At 35.6% G+C, this 25,038-nt stretch overlaps 3 protein-coding genes across 7 annotated transcripts; all 3 read left to right on the forward strand.

Annotated features, from left to right (window-relative positions):
• Positions 1 to 3,234: 3,234 nt before the first annotated feature.
• LOC140984259 (protein TOPLESS-RELATED PROTEIN 2-like) lies at positions 3,235 to 12,257 on the forward strand. Of its 2 annotated transcripts, XM_073451535.1 has the most exons (26): positions 3,238 to 3,614; positions 3,749 to 4,181; positions 4,608 to 4,787; positions 4,887 to 5,000; positions 5,079 to 5,237; positions 5,330 to 5,507; positions 5,585 to 5,708; positions 5,787 to 5,896; positions 6,026 to 6,164; positions 6,369 to 6,478; positions 6,602 to 6,671; positions 6,773 to 6,846; positions 6,925 to 7,020; positions 7,094 to 7,189; positions 7,357 to 7,484; positions 8,278 to 8,512; positions 8,615 to 8,782; positions 8,865 to 8,972; positions 9,100 to 9,246; positions 9,496 to 9,606; positions 9,685 to 9,867; positions 9,966 to 10,094; positions 10,460 to 10,555; positions 10,682 to 10,867; positions 11,122 to 11,294; positions 11,862 to 12,257. In XM_073451535.1, exons 2-26 carry the CDS (start codon positions 4,102 to 4,104, stop codon positions 12,073 to 12,075), a joined length of 3,408 nt encoding a protein of 1,135 aa, XP_073307636.1. In that variant the 5' UTR covers positions 3,238 to 3,614; positions 3,749 to 4,101; the 3' UTR covers positions 12,076 to 12,257. The 2 variants fall into 2 exon arrangements, with proteins under 2 accessions (XP_073307637.1, XP_073307636.1); XM_073451536.1 differs by lacking the exons at positions 11,122 to 11,294; positions 11,862 to 12,257 and adding an exon at positions 10,946 to 11,077 and having other exon boundaries at positions 3,235 to 3,614.
• Positions 12,258 to 13,449: 1,192 nt separating this feature from the next.
• On the forward strand, positions 13,450 to 17,628 carry LOC140985376 (uncharacterized). 2 transcript variants are annotated; one of them, XM_073453224.1, is made up of 10 exons: positions 13,450 to 13,807; positions 14,182 to 14,247; positions 14,649 to 14,829; positions 15,190 to 15,386; positions 15,514 to 15,564; positions 15,912 to 16,003; positions 16,150 to 16,214; positions 16,662 to 16,750; positions 16,971 to 17,075; positions 17,179 to 17,628. In XM_073453224.1, exons 1-10 carry the CDS (start codon positions 13,526 to 13,528, stop codon positions 17,314 to 17,316), a joined length of 1,266 nt encoding a protein of 421 aa, XP_073309325.1. In that variant the 5' UTR covers positions 13,450 to 13,525; the 3' UTR covers positions 17,317 to 17,628. The 2 variants fall into 2 exon arrangements, with proteins under 2 accessions (XP_073309325.1, XP_073309327.1); XM_073453226.1 differs by having other exon boundaries at positions 16,150 to 16,211.
• Positions 17,629 to 20,143: 2,515 nt separating this feature from the next.
• Positions 20,144 to 23,367, forward strand: LOC140985026 (myb family transcription factor PHL11). Of its 3 annotated transcripts, XM_073452754.1 has the most exons (7): positions 20,144 to 20,220; positions 20,545 to 20,738; positions 21,588 to 21,664; positions 21,766 to 21,832; positions 22,375 to 22,453; positions 22,528 to 22,597; positions 22,831 to 23,367. In XM_073452754.1, the coding sequence occupies exons 2-7, from the start codon at positions 20,612 to 20,614 to the stop codon at positions 23,200 to 23,202; spliced, it is 792 nt and encodes a 263-aa protein (XP_073308855.1). In that variant the 5' UTR covers positions 20,144 to 20,220; positions 20,545 to 20,611; the 3' UTR covers positions 23,203 to 23,367. The 3 variants fall into 3 exon arrangements, with proteins under 3 accessions (XP_073308855.1, XP_073308854.1, XP_073308856.1); XM_073452753.1 differs by lacking the exon at positions 20,144 to 20,220 and having other exon boundaries at positions 20,259 to 20,738; XM_073452755.1 differs by lacking the exon at positions 20,144 to 20,220 and having other exon boundaries at positions 20,259 to 20,738; positions 22,378 to 22,453.
• The last annotated feature ends 1,671 nt before the right edge of the window (positions 23,368 to 25,038 follow it).

Consider the following 25,038-nt stretch of genomic DNA (forward strand, 5'->3'; position numbering starts at 1 on the left):
AATTGTTGTTTTCGTAACTATACACATACATGTCCTAAATTCTTGATTTTTTTATCCAAAAACATGTTATTATGTTTTTTAAGGGGCTGCCATGGATAGGGTATTAATATGAGATTGTTTTACACAAGTTTAATGGTCTAGAACACAACCAATATGCTGCACAACATGATAGAACAAAGCTGGAAACCATCGTCTGTCATGGTGATCGAAGGGCTCGGTTTTTGGGGCATGGTTGCTTGGCTTGGGTTCGGCTGGGACCAGGGCTGAGATAGGGTCATGTATGAGTCAGGGAGACAGTCTTAGCCATTCTAGGACTCGAGTCGAGGGCTGGGGGAGTCTTAGCCGAGAGCATCGCATGCAGCGCGCAGGGTGTGCAGCTTGCGCAGAGTTAAGAAGCTCGGCCAGAGGGCTTCGGGCTGGGCTACGGTAACTTGCTAGGGTCCTAAGAGGGTACACAGGGGTTGGTCCATGGGCTGGCTCGGTTGGCTAGGTCCTAGGCGCGCACTTAGAGTCCTAAGCACTAAGGGAGTTCTCGGCCACTTCATGTGCTGGTGTGGTGGTTCGGTTTTGGGACTAGGGTCAGGTTCCTTTGGTTCTAAGGGTGCAGTAGAGTCCATAGGGGGGCTGGCTCGAGGTTGGCTCATGATGGCTCGAGCATGGCTCGATAAAAATTCAAGTTGGCTCGGGGGTAGGCTAGGTTTCGAACTAGGGTTTTCATCTTGGAATTTAATTCGAAACATGACTCACGGGGGTCGAATCGTGGTTCACGAGGGCTAAAATAATATAAAAAGTCTAAATTTTTAATTTATGAATTTTACATTAAAGTTCGAATTAATTCGGGATTAAAACGCATTAAAAACAAATAATTAAGGATTAAATGAAAAGTCTAGTATTTAAGCTAAATAAAATTTTGAGAAAATTAATTTAAACTTAAATAATTATTTGGGACATGTTAGAGTCAATGGAATTAAGAAAAAGTCAAAAACGTGAAATTTTATGTATAGGGGTAAAACGGTAATTTTGCACTTGAAAATTAGTAAACGTCATGGCAGTGCTCTGAATGCTGTTTTATATGTTTATATGATTATTTTAAATGTTTATGAATTTTTATGAATTGATATGGACATTTAAAAGATATGTTGTATGCTTGGTTTAAAAGAAAAAAACGATATTATTATGCATGTTTTTATCAAGTGATGGAAATACGAAACGTTGAAGGATGTGAAGGGATTGTGACTAATACAAAGATACGCTGATATGTTAATATGTTGGCCAAGGCTTAGTTGACGGATGAGAGTGTCGCTGATGTCCCCGCCCCCGCCGCCCAGTACTGTCGTTATATGTAGATGGATCCATCGCCCAATACGAATACGAATACGAGTCACAATCAACGATCTGAATTCAACGAACATGGATATGAATATGAATATGTTGATATGAATATGAATATGTTGATATGAAAATGTTTATGTTTAAAGTTTACGCATCTTATGAAAATGTTATTTTAAATACAAGTATTTTCACTGTTGCATGTGTTTTGTATACGTATTATTCGTTATCAAGAATATGATATGTTGAATCTTTAGACTCACTAGGTGTGATTGTTGCAGGTGAGTTTGATAATAATGATGTCGGAGGTCTTGATGGTTGACTTTGCTGGACTGATGATGCACATGACTCGAAGACCAGCGCTTCTATTTTTCCGCATTTACATTTATGAGTTGATTAAATATTTTACGACTATTTATTTATGTTTTTGAGTGGTTTTTGAGATGTTGATAGTACGTGATATACTTTTCAAATTATTGCTTCTTAGGTTTGGTAAAACATTGGATGATTTTATGCTTTGATATATTTCCTTTGATTTTCAAATATTAGTTGGTTGTTTTATATTTTAAAATGGTTCAAAAATATTTTATATATTTTGTATAAGGGTTCGGCTGATCAACTACTAAGGGTTTTAAATAAAAAAAAATTTCTAGTACTTTTTTAAGAAAACGAGCAGTGGACGTTTCAATCACATTCACGAAATTTCCATATTACACATCAACTTTATAATTCTTGTCATTCAGTTGTGTTGACATATGCGACTATTGATGAGTCAAGTTATCTTGAATAAAGTGAAGACTGCTTTGATCCTATGTTGATGTGATGGACCAGATTGGTTATAAATATATTTCAGAACGATGATATTTATGAGCTCATAAGGTTATTTTCACAAACATAATTATAATATTACACATATAGCATAAGTGAGAGATTGTTATATCAATTTTATTTATATAAGCTCATATGTGAATAATTATGTGTTGTTTATTAAGTTAAGCAAAAAATTAAAGTGATCCATTAAAGTTTTGGCTATTGAAATTTAATGTATCTAATAGGTTGTTGACCTTTAACGTACAGAGAAATACATGTAATTTCTGTTTTTATGATGAACTAAAATAAAAATATCAGAATATAATGATAAACATGATCTATATATAAATTATGGTTCCCAGATCGCGCACAATCACGGTCCTTATCATCTCACTCATTAATAAAATAGTTCAGAAGAGAAAATTAAAAGATTCTCTCAAGGAAAAGACGCATAGATCTGAAAGATCATGACAGCTAAAGAATTCAAGATTATGACTTCAGGTACGCTTCCGCTTAAGTTTTAGTCAAATTCTTAATGATTTAGCATGATGAATTTTGTGGTTCATACGGATTTTTCCCCAACAAAATCCGTTTATATAAATAATATAATGAATTATAACTTTAATCATTGGTATAACTCAATTCAGAGTATGTCTCTTGTGAGACGGTCTCATGAATATTTATCTGTGAGATGGGTCAACTCTACCGATATTTACAATAAAAAGTAATACTCTTAGCATAAAAATAATACTTTTTCATGGATGACCCAAATAAAAGATCTGTCTCACAAAAAACGACCCGTGAGACCGTCTCACACAAGTTTTTGCCCTCAATTCAAATGTCAAATGAAATATAATCGATTATAATAGATCTCTTGTGAGACGGGTTGGCCCGATTCATATTTGAAGTAAAAAAAATAATACTTTTTCATAACTCAACTCAAATAGAAAATCTATCTCGTAAAATTGAAACGACAATCTCATTTTTTTAAATCGATTGACGTCTCGTTCTTCCTACTATTTGAGGCAAACTCACCTAAAAACACCAAAATCTTACCTTAGCAAATATTAAATGTATGGGGAATCATTTGTGGCTGAGCGACAGGTAGTAAACATTAATGCACATAAATCCCTACACACACACTATATATATACTCCACGGTCAACATAGCAAGCGTTTTCCATTCCAGAACCCACGTTTAGATTTACGCATGATTACATAATTAGAATTGGGGGGGAGAGAGGGGAACAAGTACAGAGGAGGCAAGTACTGTGCGGCAAAGGAAAGAGTGAGAAAAGGAGGCGTCTTTCTTTCAAGAAAAACCCTAGCTTTGTGCATGGTTGAATTCTGAGCCATTGGGAGTGAGTCTGTCTTTTTTATTCACTAGAATGTGTGCTCAGATCTGGGGACCGTGCGATTGGTTTAAATTTTCTTTGGTCTTGAGTGGAAGACGGAATTTTTGAGGAGAAAGTGAGGTGGGCTTGTTTGAATTTTTGTTTTGTCTTTTTTGCCGTCGTGGAAGGTTCATTTTGCTAGGGAGTTGGAGCTTCCAACTCTGTGGTGGGGGTGATTTCTAAAGTTTAGATTATTGTTGTGTTTTTTCTTGTAGGTATTTGGATAGAGCAGTTCTTGCCTCCAGCATTTTGGCAGTGAAGGCAGAAGAAGATTTGTTCTGCCTTATTTTGAGTTGTTACTGAAATATACCAGCACGTTATGTTTTCTTTTTATTTTAGAAATTTGATTTTCCTGTCTTTAAATACATTGTTTCTTATATCTAGCGCGTTCTGAGATTTGGATAACGTGGCTCGTGGAAAATTAATTGTGTTTGTGAGAGAAAAATGGTATACCTTGTCTGTTAGTTGATAGAATAGGAGGTGTACGGGTTTCCTTTCTATTTTAATCGTTAGGGGTCACTAGTGGAGATTTGCGCTGGAGTGGTTGGGGGTACCGGGAGGCGTCACTATGTCGTCCTTGAGTCGAGAACTGGTTTTCTTAATACTGCAGTTCTTGGATGAAGAGAAGTTCAAGGAGACAGTGCATAAGTAAGTTATTTTGTTGGTTCATGCCTTAGATGTATACATATTTAACGTATGGAAGAAGCTGTCACTTTTGAATTTGTCTGTAATGCAATGAATTCATTAGAAACCGCTCTATGAAATGCAACGAATTCACTGGGAACCTTGCCTTAGATCTCGGCTATGATTTTTATTTTTTCAGTTTTCAGTGCAATACCTCTGGATTTAAGATAGAGAACAGACCTGTTCATATGGGTGTTTGAATGTGATGCATCAGCATCTTCTGACTTTTTACTAAAGCAGAAACCTCTTCTACACCCACTCTTTATTTCCATGACATGAACCACTAATTGTTGACTGAGGAAAATGTGAAATTGACTGTTTCTTAAAAAATTATATTACTTTTTGGTCGAGGAGAATTAATCTTTGGAGTTGTTCATTTACTCCTCTTAGGTTGGAGCAAGAATCTGGTTTTTTCTTCAATATGAAGTATTTTGAGGACCAAGTTCAAGCAGGTGAATGGGAAGAAGTTGAGAGATATTTAAGTGGATTCACGAAAGTTGAGGATAATCGTTATTCAATGAAAATTTTCTTTGAAATTAGAAAACAGAAGTATCTCGAAGCTCTTGATAGGTACATTTTATTCCAAAACCATTTATGATATCTTTTGTATCCACTCACGCTTGTTGATAAATTTTTATATTTAAAATAAATACATCCAATAATTTGCAGACAAGATCGAGCAAAAGCTGTTGAGATTCTTGTGAGGGATCTCAAGGTCTTTGCGTCATTCAACGAAGATCTTTTTAAAGAGATCACTCAGTTATTGACCCTTGACAATTTTAGGTAAAACTTGCTTGCTAGCTCTACTTCTGTTTTCCATGTCTCTAGTAATACTGTTCTATTACTCCTATAATTTTATAGGCAGAACGAGCAGCTCTCCAAATATGGGGATTCAAAATCTGCAAGAAACATCATGCTGATTGAACTGAAAAAGCTAATAGAGGCTAACCCATTGTTTCGGGACAAGCTCACATTTCCTTCCTTTAAGGCTTCAAGATTAAGAACACTGATAAACCAAAGGTATGTACTGATATTCAAATATGCATATCTGATTTTGCTGCTAAGTGGCTTAAATGTTGTAAGAATGTCATTTTGTTCTCTTCAAATTTCAGTCTTAACTGGCAACATCAGCTTTGCAAGAATCCACGTCCAAATCCGGATATTAAAACACTCTTTTCAGATCATACTTGTGCTTCAAGTAATGGCACACGTGGCCCCCCTCCTGCTAACAACCCTCTCGCTGGACCAATTCCTAAACCTGGTGTTTTTCCACCTCTTGGAGGCCATGGTGTAAGTCGTGTGGTTTATTTTTCTGAAATGATATAATACTCCCTGGCAGCTCATAATTTCTTACTTTCGTTTGGCAGCCTTTCCAACCAGTTGTTTCTCCTTCCCCAAGTGCTATTGCGGGCTGGATGTCAAATGCTAACCTGTCCGTTGCTCATGCTGTTGCAGCAGCACCTCCTGGTCTTGTTCAGGCACCTAGTTCTGGTTAGTTATCTGCAATAAAGGAAATTGTCTTAAATTTAATGATTTGATGAAATGTGTTCTATCCCCCGTTATTTGCAGCCGCATTTTTGAAACATCCGAGGGCTCCTCCAGGTGGTCATGGAATGGATTATCAGACAGCTGACTCTGAACATTTGATGAAACGCTTTCGGTCTGGGCAACCTGATGAGGTTTGGAGAAAATAGTTTAATCCATTAATAATGTTATATTGCCTTTTCCTGTTTCCCCGTCATTGTAGCCACCTAGTTTGGATACTGTAAGACACTTCTGTAATTTCATTCTTTCTTTTTGTTTTGTAGGTTTCGTTTTCTGGATCTTCTCATCCTTCAAACATATATTCACCGGATGACCTTCCCAAAACTGTTGTGCGGAACCTTAACCAAGGATCTAATGTCATGAGCATGGACTTCCATCCACAACAACAGACTGTTCTTCTAGGTTGATCATTTCTCTTTTTGATATAGCTTTTGCATGCTTGACAGAATCCATTTTTGTTTTATATTTTCACTTTGATGGCTTCGATTTAGCACTGTCTAAAATGTCATTTATTGTCATGTCTCTCTGCAAGCATATAAACATAAAGTTAGTACTGTGCAACTTGGAGTGTTTTTGAACTTGTGCCAACTCCTCTCTGCGTTGTAGTTGGAACAAATGTCGGTGATATTAGCATATGGGAAGTTGGGTCCCGAGAAAGGTTAGCACTTAAAACGTTTAAGGTTTGGGACATATCAGCTTGTTCAATGCCATTCCAAGTGAGTATCCACAAAACTTTTAATGCTTAGCTCTTTTGTTTTGAAAATTGGGACCTCTATCTTTCAGGTTCTTATCCATTTTAATGTTGTCAAACTGATATAAACTTTAATGCTGCTGTTCAGACAACTTTGGTTAAAGATGCTACCATATCAGTCAATAGATGTGTATGGGGCCCAGATGGATCTATACTAGGTAAAAAAACCCACGGTGTTTCGAGACTGTACTTAAAATTTTGACTTCTTGACTTGGTTTAGAAGTTACTGATTTTTTTTAAAAATTTTTACTTTTTTAAGGTGTTGCTTTCTCCAAACACATTGTTCAGATATATACTTATAATCCAGCTGGAGAGTTGAGACAACACTTAGAAGTGAGGATACTTAAATCTCTCTTTGTATCTCCCTTATAAACACATTTTCAAGTGGTGATGACATTTTTGAAACTGTAGATTGATGCTCATATTGGTGGTGTTAATGATATTGCCTTTGCACATCCCAATAAGCAGCTGTGCATAGTTACATGTGGGGATGACAAGACAATTAAGGTATCGGCTTTATGAAACTCGACAAAGTCTTACTCTGTGTAACTTGAAAGTTTACACGGCTGTTGTGTTACAGGTGTGGGATGCTGTTGCTGGTCGCAGGCAGTATACATTTGAAGGCCATGAAGCTCCTGTGTATTCTGTCTGTCCTCACTACAAAGAGAATATTCAGGTACATTAATAGTTATTGCTATAAAGAGAATTTTCAGGTACATTAATAGTCATTGCTATCTCTTTTCTTTCATGCTAAGGTCTTCTACTATTTGCTTAATGATCTTCATTTACACTATTTCATTTGAATACATTAGAGGGGGTGATCTGAATCTATTCAACCTGCAGTTCATATTTTCTACTGCTATTGATGGGAAAATAAAGGCATGGCTTTATGATTCCTTGGGATCAAGAGTAGATTACGATGCCCCTGGACTTTGGTGCACAACAATGGCATATAGCGCTGATGGAACCAGGTGCAATAAAATCCCGTTTTGATCGTTTTAGCATATTGTCATGACTGAAAAATTTAGCTTTCGTAATTGTACATTTCTACAACTAGAATATATTTTACCTCCTTTATGACCATTGTTATTTCACTTTTTAACATGCCAGAAAATTTAAGAATATGAAAATCTAGAACTAGAATTGGCTGAGCTCCAGGTATGCTGCTGGCTTAGCAGGCACCAAGATATTGAAATAATCATGTGAAGACATGAAATCATTATATGTGGTCAGTTTATCCATCTTCGTAGTTAGGCTTGTGCAAGTTGGGAATGCTTTGGAGTCGCTGAAATTTTTTGAAGTCGATTGTCTACCAGCCGGGGTAACCCTGCTAAACAAAGTATATCACCTTTTAGCCATATATGCGAGTAAAAGAAAATCCTCCCTGCTAGCAGGACATACTCAATCGAAATCCACCAGCACCCGAAGTTGGTCTTGGCTTGGATTTGAAGATGAGAAGAGTTGTAACCTAGAAAGCAATGCTCGTATGATCTTTTAGCAAGTACCATGGGACGATGGGGAAATACAAGACAAAATAATCAACTCTTGCATTCTGTTGCTGGTAAATGTGAGATAATCCAACTGTTAAGCTTGATACTGTTTCGAAGAAATAAAAGAAGTGGGAATTGCAAATTATAAACTGAGTGGGAATTGCAATTTGTGCACTGTAATTAGGTTTTAATATATGGTGATACTTTTTGTATGGATGTTATTGGGCATCTGATTACTCAGATTTGATCAATTATTTATATCTATTCCTTTCAGACTCTTCTCTTGTGGAACAAGCAAAGATGGTGAATCTCACCTCGTTGAGTGGAATGAGAGTGAAGGAGCTATCAAGAGAACATACTCTGGTTTTCGGAAGCGTTCTTTGGGTGTTGTGCAGTTTGACACAACAAGGAACCGTTTCTTAGCCGCGGGGGATGAATTTCAGATAAAATTTTGGGACATGGACAACACCAACACGCTTACTTGTACGGATGGCGATGGTGGACTGCCTGTTAGTATTTTTAGAAATTAACCTTGATGTCCATACAGCATATGATATGCTCTGCGAAACCAGATAGTCCTGAAGTTGCTATGGATGACATTTTCCTTGTAGGCAAGCCCTAGGTTAAGATTTAATAAGGAAGGCTCATTGCTGGCAGTTACAACAAGTGACAATGGAATTAAGATTTTGGCAAATAGTGATGGGCAACGCTTGTTGAGGATGCTCGAAACCAGAGTGTTTGACGGGCCTCGTGGTTTTTCAGAAGCAGTGAATGTGAAAGTATTTTCTATTTTCTCTTGTACCATTCTTCAGATGTTTTATATTTTTAGTTTTAAGTCCTCACGTGCAACTTCTTTTGCAGCCTGCAATTGCTGGTTCGTTAGGTCCCATTCCTAATGTTTCTGCTTCAATATCGCCCATCCTGGAACGTACCGATAGAACTCAACAACCAATGTCCCTTGGCAATATGGTAATACACTAATGCTCTTATTTTCATTTTAGTGTACTGTCTATTGATAACTTTTGAATCCGAATTGAAATTTCATTACATCTTCGTACCGTGCTCTGATTTGCTCATTCCATTTGAAAAATCACAGGCCACTGTAGAAAGTAGCAGGGCGGCTGATGTAAAACCACGGATTCTTGATACTGGTGACAAAGTTAAAAGTTGGAAGTTCCCAGAGATAGCTGATTCATCTCAGGTCAAGACTTTGAAGCTTCCTGATCCACTGGCTGCTAGCAAGGTATGTTATGTGGAAGATTCGTCGTACTCTGATGGAAGGAAGTATATAATAATGAGGAAAAGTCTTTATCATTATCTATGTTGAATTAATACATTGCCTGTAGTTGTTGTAAGTGTTGAGTTGCTTAATGCATGCTATATTCGTTATTCTTGAAACTACTTCCACTCATCTCTATACCTTATACCTACCTTTGACTTTTAAATTTGTGTATCCTTCCATTTCATATGTAACCAGCTCCATGTCCTGCAGGTTGTGCGGTTGCTGTACACGAATTCTGGTCTAGCTCTGCTTGCGCTGGCTACCAATGCTGTTCATAAGTTGTGGAAGTGGCCACGCAATGAGCGAAACCCATCTGGAAAGGTTAAACTTGAGAATTCTATTCAACATGATTTAATTGTATTATGCAGTTCTTGTAACCCTTTGATATATCATTTTCAGTCTTCTGCCTCTAGTGTGCCACAACTGTGGCAGCCTTCTAATGGGGCTCTCATGTCTAATGACATAAGTGATGTCAAAACTACAGAAGACTCAGTTTCCTGTATTGCCTTGTCAAAAAATGATTCTTATGTTATGTCAGCCTCAGGGGGGAAAGTCTCCTTGTTCAACATGATGACCTTTAAGGTTTGTCAACATTTTCAGCTCAAAACCTTTTACACTTCAATTTTCGTTTTATATATCTTTGTGTTTAGAACATTTAATGATTATTTAATTCTGCTCAGGTCATGACGACATTCATGCCACCGCCTCCTGCAGCAACTTATCTTGCATTTCATCCCCAGGATAACAACATAATTGCTATTGGGATGGAAGACTCTACCATACAAATATACAATGTCCGGGTTGATGAGGTAAGCTTTTCTGTTTACCTATGATCAGAACCATGTCTCTATTTCAGTTTGATGAACCTATGTTTTTATGGTGGTTGTGTTTTTGGTGGACCGCGGGAGCAAAAAATATTCACGGTCTTGCATTTTCAAAAGAATGAGAACATTTTTTGAGTTAATTCTCTCTTTATTTTCAGCATAAATGATGATATCAATAATGACATAAATTGCCTTTAGTTCGATAGAATAATAATCTATTTGCTATTGTTCTAAACGGAAGGTTCGCAAGCTGTTGGTCCTCCATGTGATCAATTTTTATGACTTTTATGAATTGGGTCACTTTTTTAGTTGATATGTTGGGTGCTCATTATTTTCACTTTACGCAATAGGTCAAAACCAAGCTGAAGGGTCACCAAAAACGAATTTCAGGGCTTGCATTTTCGCAGAGTTTGAACATATTGGTATCATCTGGAGCTGATGCACAGGCAAGTCTACCGTTGTAGAGATTTTTTTAATCTTTATCCACACTTTTTCACGTTGGAACATTTTGGAGTTTTTATGATGCTTGATGATTTTTTTGTGGTAATTTTTTCTAACTATTATGAATGCAGTTGTGTGTCTGGAGCATGGATGGATGGGAGAAGAAGAAATCACGGCCCATACAGGCGCCTCCTGGGCATCCCTCTCCTCTTGTCGGAGAAACGAGAGTTCAGTTCCACAATAATCAATCTCATCTTCTGGTTGTTCATGAAAGCCAAATCGCTATTTATGATGCTCAACTGGAATGTTCACGATCGGTGAGTGTATCATATTGCTTTGAATTAGTGAATTAGAAGTAGGCCAAGACTATCCCACTTGTTTATCTACTGTTGTAGGTCTTCAAACTTCTTGTCCAATGTGAGATTTCAGTATTTTGGGAGGAAAAGAGTAATTTAGTCACTCCATCATGCAATATAGTTGGAGTTATGACCATGAATAGTCCTCCGTGTTAATCTAGTTTCTATGTCTCCCAAAAATATTATTTATTGATATAGTTATACTTTAATGGTAGTGGTACCCGAGGGACACTCTTTCTGCTGGTATTTCAAGTGCCATATACTCGTGCGACGGCATGATGATTATCTCTGGATTTTGTGATGGTGCTGTTGGACTCTTTGATGCGGACAGTTTAAGCCTTCGATGCCAGATAGCACCAACTGCTTACTTATCTTCATCAGTTTCCAGGTATGCGAGTGGATAGAAACTTGTGAGATTCTTGAGAGAGACTAATTGAAATGTTTCTTTTTATCATCATGGTTGCTCACTCCACCCCATGCACCACTCTCTTACAATGACGACTAACACACAGTTTACATATTGTGTTGTTAGAAGTAACTTTTCCATAATCATGGGAGGTGGCCTAGCAATGACCTCATATTTTAGTGCACTCACTTGCATGTAAGCTGTAAATCTGGGAATTAGGCACGAGGCAAGTTTCAAAGGTTCATGAATAAGCTCATAAATCCACTTAATAAAATATACAGGGGATTATGCACCTATGGTTTTGGACTTGTGAAATACTTGCTCTGATATTATGTCGGAAACCATTTTCCTCGAAAAGCTTGAGCTCGTAGGTCGAATTTGATGTTGGAGAAAGTTTCCTTTGAAAATTTACCATCTCTATCAGTAATGCTGGCTGCAACGGTGCAACCTTTAGTTTATTAATTCCTCTTCTATTGAATATCATCCACTTCTCAATGTGATTTCACGGTCTACTTCTCACTTGTTTGGGGAAAAACTTTTCTTGTGCAGCAACAACATTGCCTTCCCAGTGGTTATAGCAGCTCATCCATCAGATCCGAATCAGTTTGCACTTGGCATGAGCGATGGTGCGGTTCATGTCATTGAACCTTCAGATGCAGAGACGAAGTGGGGTGGATCGACCCCTCAAGATAACGGGGCTTTACCTTCTATTCCTTCTAGTTCTGCTTTAAATAGCCAGCCATCTGAAACCCCGTCTAGGTGACAAGTTGAGAAGGGTATCGAGTGATACAACCGGTCCAATTACTTTTTTTCTTTTTTTGGCATACTACTGTAAATTTTCGTCTCTTTTTCTCGTTTCCGTCTATTTCAAACGAAAAAAGAAAATCAGAAGAGGGCACTTTTTGTGTTGCGTACTTTTGGTAGCTCAGCAAATTGTTTTATTCATGTTCCATGTCTTTTATCTGGTTCATGCTCTATAATGTTTAATTTTGAAAAATATTTTAATCATGCAATCTTTCGCCATGTGTGTGTACTAAGCATGCTACCTTGTAAAAAGAGTCGAGCAAGTACAGTGTGGTTCTAGAAATGGTCTTTTCGTTGGATTTTATTTGGTAAATAAATATTGTTTATCATATCTGATTGATGTATGTGATTAAAAATGAAACAAAACTGTTGGGGCTATTTTAAGTGCTATTTTTTTTAAACATTAGGGGAAGGGAAACCCAAACTTGAATCATTACGACGACGAAGATGGCCGGACCGATTGGCCGTTCTCATTTCAACTATGAGTTCCCGGGGGTGTCGATTAGCATGGTTAGAATGGGCATCTTGTCCGAACTCAACCAGTTCGACAACTTTTGTACCAGGATATCTATGGGTTGAGTTGTAGATGATATGTGATATCATATCTAACCTGTTTGGGTTTCTATATATCTATTTATTTATTTTTTTTAATTTTTCTCGTCTCTTTTGTTGATTTCATATTGTCTATATCCAATTAATATGTTTGTAAGATTTATATGAATTATTCTTTTTCGAAAAATTAGGATTTATATGAATAATTCATTACATAGAATTATATATTTTGTTGCAAATGTATTATTGATGATGTTTGAATATTGTCTTTAATATTTGTTATAATTGTATAAGTTAAATAAAAAAACAAAATCAACTTTTCTTAATTTCCAACTTTCTGCATATTTTATCCTCCTTTTATAAAAATCTCCAATAAATCCAACCAATTTTGAAAATCTTTCAATTAGTTTCATAAAATCCCGTCCAATCTTTCCATAATCCATATATAAATTTATAAAAGCAAAATTTTGTGTGAGACTATTTTGTGAGACAGATTTCTTATTTGGTCATCCATGAAAAAATATTATTTTTTATGTTAAAAGTATTATTTTTTATTGTGAATATCGATAGGATTGATTATAAAGATTCGTGAGACCGTCTCACAACAGACATACTCATTTATAAAATCCAAAATCAATTTTTTTTTCATTTTTTGAAACATGGGTTCATATTTAATTTGTGTCACATTTTCCTACTTTAATTAATAATTAATTGCCGTTGACAATTTTTATTTTATTTTTGTTAGAACTTATTTAAATTTTAATGCGCGTGCTGGTCACGCTCTTCAGGCTCGTAAAACCTCTAGTTTAGGGTTTAAAGCTTTGGAGCTCCCTTCAAGATTTCTCCGTCAAAATTCAATGGCTACTGCTCTTACATGTTTGCTCTACAAAACGACGTCCCGAACCTTCTCCCGCTCCCTATTCCAATGTCGTTTTAAGCATTCTTTGGTAACGGCTCTCCATTCTCTTCTTCACCTGGAATCCTACTCCCGATCTGGAGTAAATTTCCGTGGAAGAAACTTCTCCACCGATGCGTCTGAGCTCATCACCCAAGATCTGAATTCATCTGTCGCTGCTGCGTTGAATCTCGATAGTCGAATTCCTGCCACCATAATCACCGGTTTTCTGGGCTCTGGAAAGGTAGATGGACTATTCTCTGTTGTCAAGCATGTATCGTTTCCGTAGATTGAATTAAGAAAGAATTAATCTATGTTGTTCTGAAGCAAATGGGTTACTTTTTTTTCTGGCTATAAAGATTCGATTTTTATTTGTTTTATTGGGTTCGTAGGATATTGTTTGAATTGGAGGTTTTCTTAACTGTGATTAAAATCCGTGGACTTACATTTGAGGAAGTTTAGTATGTTTTCACTAGATGTTGGTGTTCATGCTTTGAATGAATCACTAGTAAGTATACTAGGGTTGGTTACCTTAAGCTAAGCCTATGCGCTTGTGTATTAATTTTTTTCAGCTTATATATTATGGATATAAATTTTCTGTTGTTTGCATACTGGCAGACTACCCTTTTGAATCATATATTGACGTCTCAGCATGGTAAGCGGATTGCGGTGATTGAAAATGAGGTGCGCCAATAACTTTTTTTTGTGTGCTATAGCAGTCTAGTATATGATTAAGATTTATATTATTTTCATATCAGAATTCTTAAACCATGTATTATTATACAACGAGGAAGTAATGGATCAAGTATCCATATTCACTGCATCTTCTTTTTTTCCTTTCCCTCTGAGTTTGAGAAACAATTGGAAGTTCCATGAAATTATGAGTGATTGCTGTTAAACAAGCTCTAAAATTTTAGAAATTTAATTGGCAGGAAACAAGTGTTTCTAAGAACTTGTCTTTGTTGTTTAGCAATCCCATGCTTGGAAACTTGTTCTGAAGGAGATATTTAGAATGTTATATCAATTTTATAGTATGTTGTAGTACCCACTTTGCTGCTTTTAATTTTGTGTAATTTTGGATGCAGTTTGGTGAAGTTGATATTGATAGTTCATTAGTAGCCAGTCATTCATCATCTAACGAGGATATTATTATGGTAAATAATGGTTGTCTCTGCTGTACTGTACGTGGGGATCTTGTCAAAATGCTTGTGGAGTTGGTTAGGAAGAAGCGAGACAAATTCGACCACATTGTGATAGAAACAACAGGTCTGTAACTGTAAATGTCGAACTGTAATGATTTTGATACATATATATCCTTGCACATGGTGAAGTTGATGGTCTAACCAAAGCACGAACAAAGAGAGGCCCGAGCGGAATGAAGTTGTGCTAAATGAAAGAGTTGTCCTAAATGCCCCTATCTGGATTGCTATTGTTTCTCGTTGGTTTCCTTTGTCTTTCTATGATTTTTTCATGTGTCATGTTAGGTAAGCATTAAGATTTTGATAACCTAGGCTGATTGATATGTCAAAAGATTAGTCTCAGTTTATACAAGAGCTATTGTTTGACATTATGCCTCAATTGTAATCGATATAATTAGGCTGTTAATTGATGGATCTTGCTGTACAGGTCTTGCAAAACCTGGTCCTGTTATTGAAACATTTTGTAGTGATGAGCTGCTTTCACAGAATGTAAAACTCGATGGAGTCGTTACTCTAGTTGACTCTGTGAATGCCATGAAACATTTGAATGAAGTAAAACCAAGGTTTGTGGTGAACGAGGCTGTGGAACAAATTGCTTATGCAGATCGTATTATCTTGAACAAGGTCTGTATAGTGTACTGTTAATTTCAACATAGCTAAATTCTTTCTTCACCAGCATAGCTACTGATAATGAAAGACCTGATAAATTCTTGGTTTTATCCTTATGCTATTCAGTTGATGATGTTGACAGATAGATTTGGCGAGTGATGCTGATGTGGAGGAAGTGACAAGGAGGATTAAGGTAAGTGATTTTTATCCTCAAGCAAAATTGAGTTTTCAGGATTGGTCGGCATATATCAACTAATCTTTACAGAATCTGATATGGAAGAATTTTTTTTTGAAGATTAATGGCCTGTTCTAAGCTAAAACTTCACAATGCTTTCAACTTTTCTCAAGGACCTGTTATTCTTTAATTCAGCTCCTTCTTCTTGGTTATCGTCTTTCATGGTTTGATGTGTAAATGAAACTAATAATTGAAAGCGGACAATTAAAATTATGGTAATTTTTCATTTGTTTTTAGATTTTCTATGAATTGTAACAGTTTTTTTTTGTTTGATTCTTCAAGCATGATTTTGTTCAACTTTTCAGCATATCAATGGAATGGCACAAATTAAACTTGCTAAATATGGTGTAGTTGACATGGACTTTGTTCTCGGGGTGGGAGGTTATGATCTTGACAGGTAATTTTTTTCATAGATAATAAATCTGCACAGTGCCTTCTTTTTCCCTTAGCTTTTGTATCTTTCTTGAACGAGGCATTGACTTTTTTCATCAGTTATGGTAATCAATCATTTCGCTGACGTTTAAAAATTTATCTTGTTTGCAGAATTGAATCTGAAATCAAACCAGATGATTCTCATTGTTCTCATCAACATGAACATGGACACGGTGGTTTGTTCCATAACTTGGTGTTATTAATGAGTTTTCTTTCTTCATTCCTGTCATTTACTTTTAGAAGTTCAAAAGAAAAGGAAAACTTGTGAAAAAAGTAGACAAAACAAGAAAGCTACTTTTACGACCTCTTTGTTTTTATTGCCGTCCTCTAAAAATGATTTTAATTTCTCACAATAATATTCACACCCTGGATGTTTGTAGTAATATTTTTATACTAAAATCTGTGTATGTGTTATTTGAACTTGTTATGTCCGTTTGGAATCTGCAATTTTTATGTGAGAATCTATGATACGAGAATAAAAAACATGTAAAATTCATTTCATAAAATTTTGCATTGCTATGTTGGGTATGTTTCGATGGAATTAGGTTCAATTCTTAAAAATATTATTACCCTCTCCGCTGATTGCATTATTATAACTTGTGCAACTTTTTTTCTTTCAACAGAACATCATCATCATCACAATCATCACATTCATGACTCTGCTGTTTCCAGTGTCAGTATTGTTTCCGAGGGAACCTTAGATCTTGATTATGTAAGTGCTTCACTTGTTTCTAATGTTATCCCAAGACTACATTTGTCTATGCGCCTCGAACTAAAATTGGCCAAGATTCGTGCGACTACTAACAGAACGACACTTGAATCATTGCAGTGTGAAATAGTACTTATAGCTTTTTATAAAGAATCCAGATTATGCTGCATTATTACATATTGAATTTTCTAGCTTCCAAGTTTTATTTAATGTGGTGATTTAGTTTGATGACTGGCTTGAACGACTGGTAGAAGAGAAAGGCGATGACCTCTACCGAATGAAAGGAATATTATCAGTGACCGACTCTGAGCAACGTTATGTTTTCCAGGTTATATTCACGATCAGACCAATACATAAACAACACAATTGGTTAATTCATATGAACTTAAAGTCATCTATGTCATTATCTTTGTTTCTTCAAATATTTTCAGGCGGTGCATTCTATTTTCGATGGCTGCCCAGGGAAGGATTGGGAGCCAGACGAGAAAAGGATAAACAAACTCGTCTTCATAGGAAAGAATTTGGATGAAGCTGCGCTGAGAAAAGGTTTCAAAGGCTGTCTAGTGTAAGTAGAACTGTCTTGAATATCAGACCATAACTCAAAAGACCAGCATCTTGGAGCACAATCATGGGTTTGAATCAATAATTATGCTCGTCCCATGGAGGAGGGTGGATTTTGATTTTTCCGTGGGCAATTTTGAAGCCTTTGGGGGGATGTGATGTGTTAAAGAGTCATGCTTAGACTACACTCCCCTAGGGGAGATGATAAAAAAAATAGCATATTATATTTGTTGATAAATACTAGGCGTAGATTATGTTATTGATTGGGAAAAGTGTTGTATGCTATTTTGTTCACTTTTTGAACGAGTGACGTTCAAGTTTGACATATAAGAGAAGTTTACTTAGCTGGCCCCTAATTATGTCTCTTATTTTGTGCTGAAAATACTAAAAAATAAGAGACAGAGAAGGAAAGAAAACAAAAAAAAAAAGATAAATTTATAATTAGTTATTTGTATTCATTTTCTTCTATATTTTATACATCTGACCCTTATTTCTCTTAAAAAGTGTAAAAATTTATGACATATCAAAGGAGATGAATGTCAAATACAAGTGTAGGGAAGATGAACGGAAATTACGTGATATATAATATGTTTATAGTGTGTGTGATTAATAATTAATTATATTTTATTCCCTTGAATCAAAATGGATTTTATCATTCAATAAATAATCATCCATCAACTATTGAACTAGACGTTATCCGAATATATTCAATGAGGGATCATAAATCTGTCTATTTTGTGTGTAAGTGGAAGGTTATTTATTTTATTATCTTTGAGGTAATATACATATAAAAAGTAACTTTAGAAATGATTGTGTAGGAAATGAGAGCTTACTGTCATACTATGCTAATTGCTATTGAGATATCAACCCTATTATACGAACAAGTTATTTTGTCAATCAAATTTTTTTTTTTTCCATAACTGAAAAATAGAACAAATATTTATTTTTTATTTTGAAAAAGTGTAATTTTTGCATGATGATTTTTATGTCAAACATAATCTAGAAAAAAGATTATGGTTTTTTCCAACACTTTATAGATTCTAGAAATTTTATTCAAGAAAAATTCTATGAATTTGTAGATACAAATAAAATACATATTCTATTTTTTGACTGATTTGAAATATATACTTCTCAATATTCATTGAAATATCCATTTTCTAAAAGTGTAAATCCTGTTATAATAAGAAATAAAACATAAAAATGGCAAACAATTACTGATACTAGGATAATCCAATCTAATATCCTCCTTTACAAGCAATTAAAATAAATATACAAAATCAACAAATAGAAGTTATTCCAATAAAAAGAATCCAGGAGAAAATGATAAGGTCACATAAAAAATATTATAACACAAAATAAANAAAATAAATATACAAAATCAACAAATAGAAGTTATTCCAATAAAAAAAAATCCAAGAGAAAATGATAAGGTCACATAAAAAATATTATAACACAAAATACAATCACAAATGTTAATTTAAATATCATAGGAAAACAATTAAATAAATTAGAAAAATATTTACAAAAACAACTAATAATAAACCTTGAAAACATTGATACTAAACTTAAAAATCTCATTTTAAGTCTTACCAAATATCTAAACCTAGTGTAAATACATATATATATATATACACATATATATATATACATATATATATATATATAGATGTCGATTTCAAATGATACATATCTTAGGATTATTTGAAATCCATAAAAATAAGTATTGTAACTGCATAATTTGATATAAAATGGATTTGAAATCTACATGATTTTTTTTCATCCAGACAAGATAAAGAATTAGAAATTCATTCTCAATTCATCCATCCTGCAACAAACTAAATTATTTAAAAATAAAATAAATCCTTACAAAAAAATTTATTTAATATATATTAAAATGTATCATCTTTTACTATATATAATATAAGATGATGTAATTTTGGATTTATCTGAAATATCATTTATCTATCAAATTAGGTATATGATTTAATTAAATTACAATAATAATTTCCTTTATATTTTATTTTATTCTTGTCATTTTAATTTAAAAATTTTATATATTTTATTTTAAAACAATTTAAAGAAATCATTTATGTTAGGACCGAGCGTTTATTACTAGGCCAAAAGCTATAACTGTTAGTCAAAGCTCAACTTTATTTCCTTATACTTGTAGCAGCACTGAGTGCATCTACTTGGGTGTTAATGGGCCGGGCTGTTAGGATCATTAGTCCGGGGGTGCGTGTGGTGCTGTCTCATATCTTTTAGAGATCAGTCTTACCATTTCTCTACTGTCGACTCCGTTCTCAGCAGAGACAATATTACATGTTAAGATCTGGTGTAACTCTTTTATGGCCTACTTAGCTAACCAAATCAAGCTCCGCAATATCAGCTGCTTGACGCATGAAAACTTTCTTATAGATCATCTTTCTTAATACTACTCTCGTTCACACACACTTAACCACACAATTTCATTATTTTTTTACCCAAAAAAAACGGTGGCTAATATAACAATGAGGCACTCACAATCTGATTATATCACCTGTCAATTGAAGAGGGAGCCCCCAGTTTGAAAGACGTGGCACGTGATCTTCCGGAATATTCCTGTCTCCACTTCAGACGCAGAATATTCCACGCTGGCTCCCACGTGGCAACTTTCCCCTGTTATCCACCTTCCCCAACTCTGAATCGCAACCGTCAACTCCCAACAAAACCCGGAAAGTTAAAGATTTCAACAATCTGACGGTCCGAAAGCTCTACCTTTCGTACTCCCGCTATTACAGGATCAAGAAACTAAGCATCCGGCACTCATCTTTCCTCAGATTCGTCGCCGAATTTTCCTCGCCATGTTCTTTTCTATTTGCAGATTCCCACTTCGCATCCCCACAAACAAACGGCAGAATCGGATAAATCCAAATGTATGTACATGCATATCTGTTACATCAGTGCGTGAACTGTGAGTAAATAATTTGTGTAATGAATGATAAGTGAACAGAACACCTTTCCAAAAAAACAGAAAAAGAATGACAAGTGACCATGAGAACAGTAAAAATAATTCATGGGTTTTGGTGTAGTTGTTGATTGATTTATTGGAAAGTTCGATCTTTGCTTTTTGCTGCTCGTACACTATTGAATCCTTTTTTGACATTATGCAGCGACGGATTCGATAAATTCTCGGTTTTATTTAATTTGCTACTTTCCTTTCTCGACTATTTTTCTATTTCTTTGTTTCAAAAGTGAAGGTTGGCTTGAAGAAAAAGTGGCAGAGGGAGAGAGTTCTGAAGTGTTTTCCGCGTGTATGTGGTGGCGATGGAGGGAATATACAGCTGCGAAGGCAGAGGTGGTGGACTAAGAGATTCAAGGCCACGGCTGCGATGGACTCCTGATTTGCATGATCGTTTTGTGGATGCTGTCACTAGGCTTGGTGGCCCTGACAGTGAGTCATTGGTTTCTTTATTTTCTCTTTCTTTTGGTTGTGACCTTGAGTAGATTCATAGATTATGGTAACTTTGTTCTTGAACTTTGTGAAAAATTTCCCCATGTATCTCTCGCATTTCTTGTTATTCTTGCTCAAGATGTCGTGTTGACGATTTGATTACACATTGTAGAATTGTATAAAAGAAGATGAACTGTGGATAACTCTTTCGAATCATATATATAGGCAAATATTTCAAAGAGTAAAGTTTTGTTTCCTAAAAACAAACACACTTATTGATCTGATCATGGGATCCGCAAAATTATTAACCCACTCGGCCCTCGCCTTCCTGTATATTTTCACTGAAAAAAAAATGGAAAGTTATGAAGTGTGGTTACTCACAGATAGATAACGTGAGCACGCCGAGTTTCTCAATACTCTGTTGCACATTATATCGCCGACTTTGTTTCAAAACAAGGCAATAGTGTAATATATATATTGATTCAAAGTTTGTGAGTTAGACATGATTTATGAGGCTACAGAAATCATTTGTCCAGCAATTTGATAATTATTTGAGCTTACCAATTATGAAAACGAATTAACTTCTAGCATAATCCGCTGAATGGTCTGGCTTGTGTTAGACCTAGGATGAGAAGTCTTTTTATTAATCTACCATGATTGAATCATCGGAAAAATTGTTTAGTGCACATGTCAAGAGGACTTTTACAGTCGACATATTCAAGAAATCCTATATCAGAACACGGATTCCTCTTTATATAAATTAAATGAAATGAAAACATGATATTAGCCCAAAACTATGTATATTAGTTGCAATGTTGTGTCTTAAGTTTGATGGTTTTGAACTTGCAGAGGCAACTCCCAAATCAGTACTGAGGGTAATGGGATTGAAGGGCTTGACACTGTATCACTTAAAAAGCCATTTGCAGGTACTGGTTCTTGTAGCCTAAAAGCGTATCCTTTTTAATCAGTATAATTCATATTCTTATCCGACAAACAAAGGGATAATCTTCGATATTTGGTAGTGCAGAAATATAGACTTGGACAGCTACAGGCAAAAAGACAGCAAGTTAGTGAACATGATAAAGAGGACAATGGTAAGTTCGCTATGGTTTTCGGTTAGTGTAATTCTTTTTTAGAATCAAAGCCCTCTTAGAGAGCATTTTGGATGTTTTGTTAGAGATATTGCGATACCCTCCAAGTTCTATGTCAGATTGCATAAGAGATGTGGATGGTCTTATGAGACGGTGTGATTAATTTTTTATTACAACTGAGTTAATCATTTTTATTAGGTGAAAAAGGATGCAAAATAGTTGTTAGTAGAGCTCACAGTGCAGAGTCACCCTTCATTGGTTTGTGGCCTAAGAGTCGATAGATAGTGCTTCAACGTAATAGAATCTTATTTTCCAATCGTTTTTGTTTCATTTTATCTTTTTGTAAGTGGCTCAGCGCAAGTGCCGGCTCCAAAAAATTACTGAACGAAGGGACTTGTTATATTTTAACATGCTGAAACTTACTAATTAAAACTTTAAGATGGTGTTTCCTTTGGTTGTCCATGTTGGTTTTCGCCTCCTGCTCTGTTACATGACAATGGCGGTTCTTGTCCTCGAGATTTGCATTTCTGATACTTTATTCACAGCAGAAACTTCTCATGGATATCAAAACTGGCATGGTGCGAGTGCAAGTACAAATTCATCAAGCATGACCAATGATCAGGGGTAGGTCAAAATTGATTACATTTACACATTTTTAGGTATTATTTTCTTAACGTGAATGATGATATTCTTTACAGAGAAATTCCCATTGCTGAAGCACTAAAGTGCCAGATTGGAGTGCAGAAAATACTTGAAGAACAACTTGAGGTATGTCTACGTACAAGGAATAAACCTACTTTGGATATAGTCCAGATCTTTTCATTGTGTAAATATTTTGCAGTTAAGTTTGTAAGGAGATGGACATAACAGATTTGGCTGCTGAACCTGGGGGCGGGGGGTGGAGACACAACATGCTATATATCCTATTTCTTATTCTGGCAAACAACATAACAAGTCAAATGAAACAACCTAGGATTACTTCATTCCTTTTCATGCAACAGGTGCAGAAGAAACTGCAAATTAGAATTGAGGCTCAAGGGAAGTACTTGCAAGCCATACTAGAAAAAGCTGAGCGCAGCTTATCAGCCGACTTGAATCACCCTGGTAGTCTAGAGTCCACGAAAGCTCAACTTTCTGGTTTCAACTTAGCTCTATCAAGTTTCATGCGAGGCATTAAGGAAAATGAAGGAAATGGGGTTGTCAATGACAGATCAGCACAACTAAATGGAGTCGATGGAATGGTTCGTGAGCCAAGTTACATGGGAGGTAGACAAGAAATAAACGACACGACTGTTAAACGCGAAGGTCCATCCATGGATCTTGAGTTGAACACAAGAAGAAGTAGCTATGATTTTATTGGGATGAATGAATAGAACTGTGAAGCCAAATCTCTGGCAAATATATGAGATTATGTGGATTTTAATAGTGTGGTATCGGTTCCCTTGTTTCAAATATACAGTGAGAACTCATTATAGCGCTAGCTCGTATCAGAATATGCAATTATTAGTACACACTCTTAAATTTGTTGCCTTTAGATGATAATGATGACTTCAGTGAATTCCGCAGATAATTGTAATATTGCAAAATTTTTGAAAAACCTTGCCTTTTTCATCTTATTGTACCTGAGCTTCAACATATTTGCATCATCTAACGTTTGACTCGATTTCTACAATAATTGGAGTTTTCAAAAATAGTTTTTTTTATCTTTATATTTCGATTTATCATTTCATATTTCATTGTCTTATCTTATGTTTAATTGCGTCTAATAGAATAAAATTTATAATGTAATTTAGGATAATATATATTTGCAATTAAAATTTATTTTGTCATAAAAATAGATACATTTTTCTCCCTCCTAGGGTTTCTTCTGAAAACCCTAGTACGAAACGACTTCTTGCTTGTTGCAAGTCTCTTTCACCTAATTCACTCTCCATGATTCTGGGTACAACTCTCAAATACAAAATATGGATCCTAATGACATTGCGCGATTGGTAGAGAAAATGGATTTATCACATCAAAACACAAGCCTAAAGCTTTCACTCGATGAGGAGACTCTGAGAATTGGAAAAGAAAGAATCGGTTTTGCCTTGTGGCAAAAGTCTTCTCAATCAAAACCATAGATTGTTATGATTTAAAGAAGCAGATGCCCTGAATTTTACAAACCCTGCACAAAACGAAAATAGAGATGACTCGATCTAATATCTTTGATTTTTTGACAAAGTTTCAATATTGGTTCAGTGTCGTAATCTCCTGGTTGATGAACTCCTGAACAACTCTTTGTTGCACCGGATTGGATCACATATATGAACGGTCGAAGTCATGGACCAATGAAGGTGGAAAGTTCCTTGGATGATTTTCCAGAATTCAGGTGAGTGTCTGCATCTCAAAACCCCTAAAGAAATGTGGTAGAGCGGGTGTTGATGAGGTCTTGCGAGATTTGATCGTACTTTGTGTATATGAGCAACTACCGGATTTTTGCTATGTATATGGGAGGATGAGACACAATATCAAAGCGTATGATGATACATCTGCTGATAAATTAAACCTGGCCTATGGGGCATGAAAGCATGCATCAAGTTATCAAAACATCAAAAAACGACACAATTCGCCTGCAATAATGAAAAACCTAGTGAATTAGGGACAAAACAAGAAGAACAGCATAACAAGAAATAAGTGTCCACAGACCTATCTCTTACAGAAACAGGCATGAGAGACAACATCATTAAGAATTATGCGATCACAAAAAGTCAGCGACAATCTATTGATATTAATCTCATGACAGCAAATGCAGTGGAATACAAAGGCATAAATGAAGGGTATGGTACGAAGCAAATTTGTATGTGTATTTGAAGAGTTGAGGACTGAAAGGGTGGAGAAGGAAAATAGACGGCAGGAAAAAAGACCATTACTAGATCAAAATCTCAACTTGAGAATTGATGCCAATCCAGACAAGACACTTAACCAAAAACGTAGCCCGCGTCAATGGAAACGCAGAGCTAGACTCACCAAAACAAGCCACACACTAATGAGGACTTGGTTATTCTTGAATCCAATAGGGCACTTGTTTGGACTGATGAGAATGAAGTACAAAGCCCCTTAAAGAAAAAAGCATATGTGGAAGGTCGGGAAGGGATATTTGTTGACCTATTGGATGCGGTTGCGGAGCGGCCACGCCAGTCACCATGAGTTGCATTATTTGGAATGCTTGG

This window comes from Primulina huaijiensis, chromosome 9, assembly GCF_012295235.1.
Source record: "Primulina huaijiensis isolate GDHJ02 chromosome 9, ASM1229523v2, whole genome shotgun sequence".
Lineage (NCBI taxonomy): Eukaryota > Viridiplantae > Streptophyta > Magnoliopsida > Lamiales > Gesneriaceae > Primulina > Primulina huaijiensis.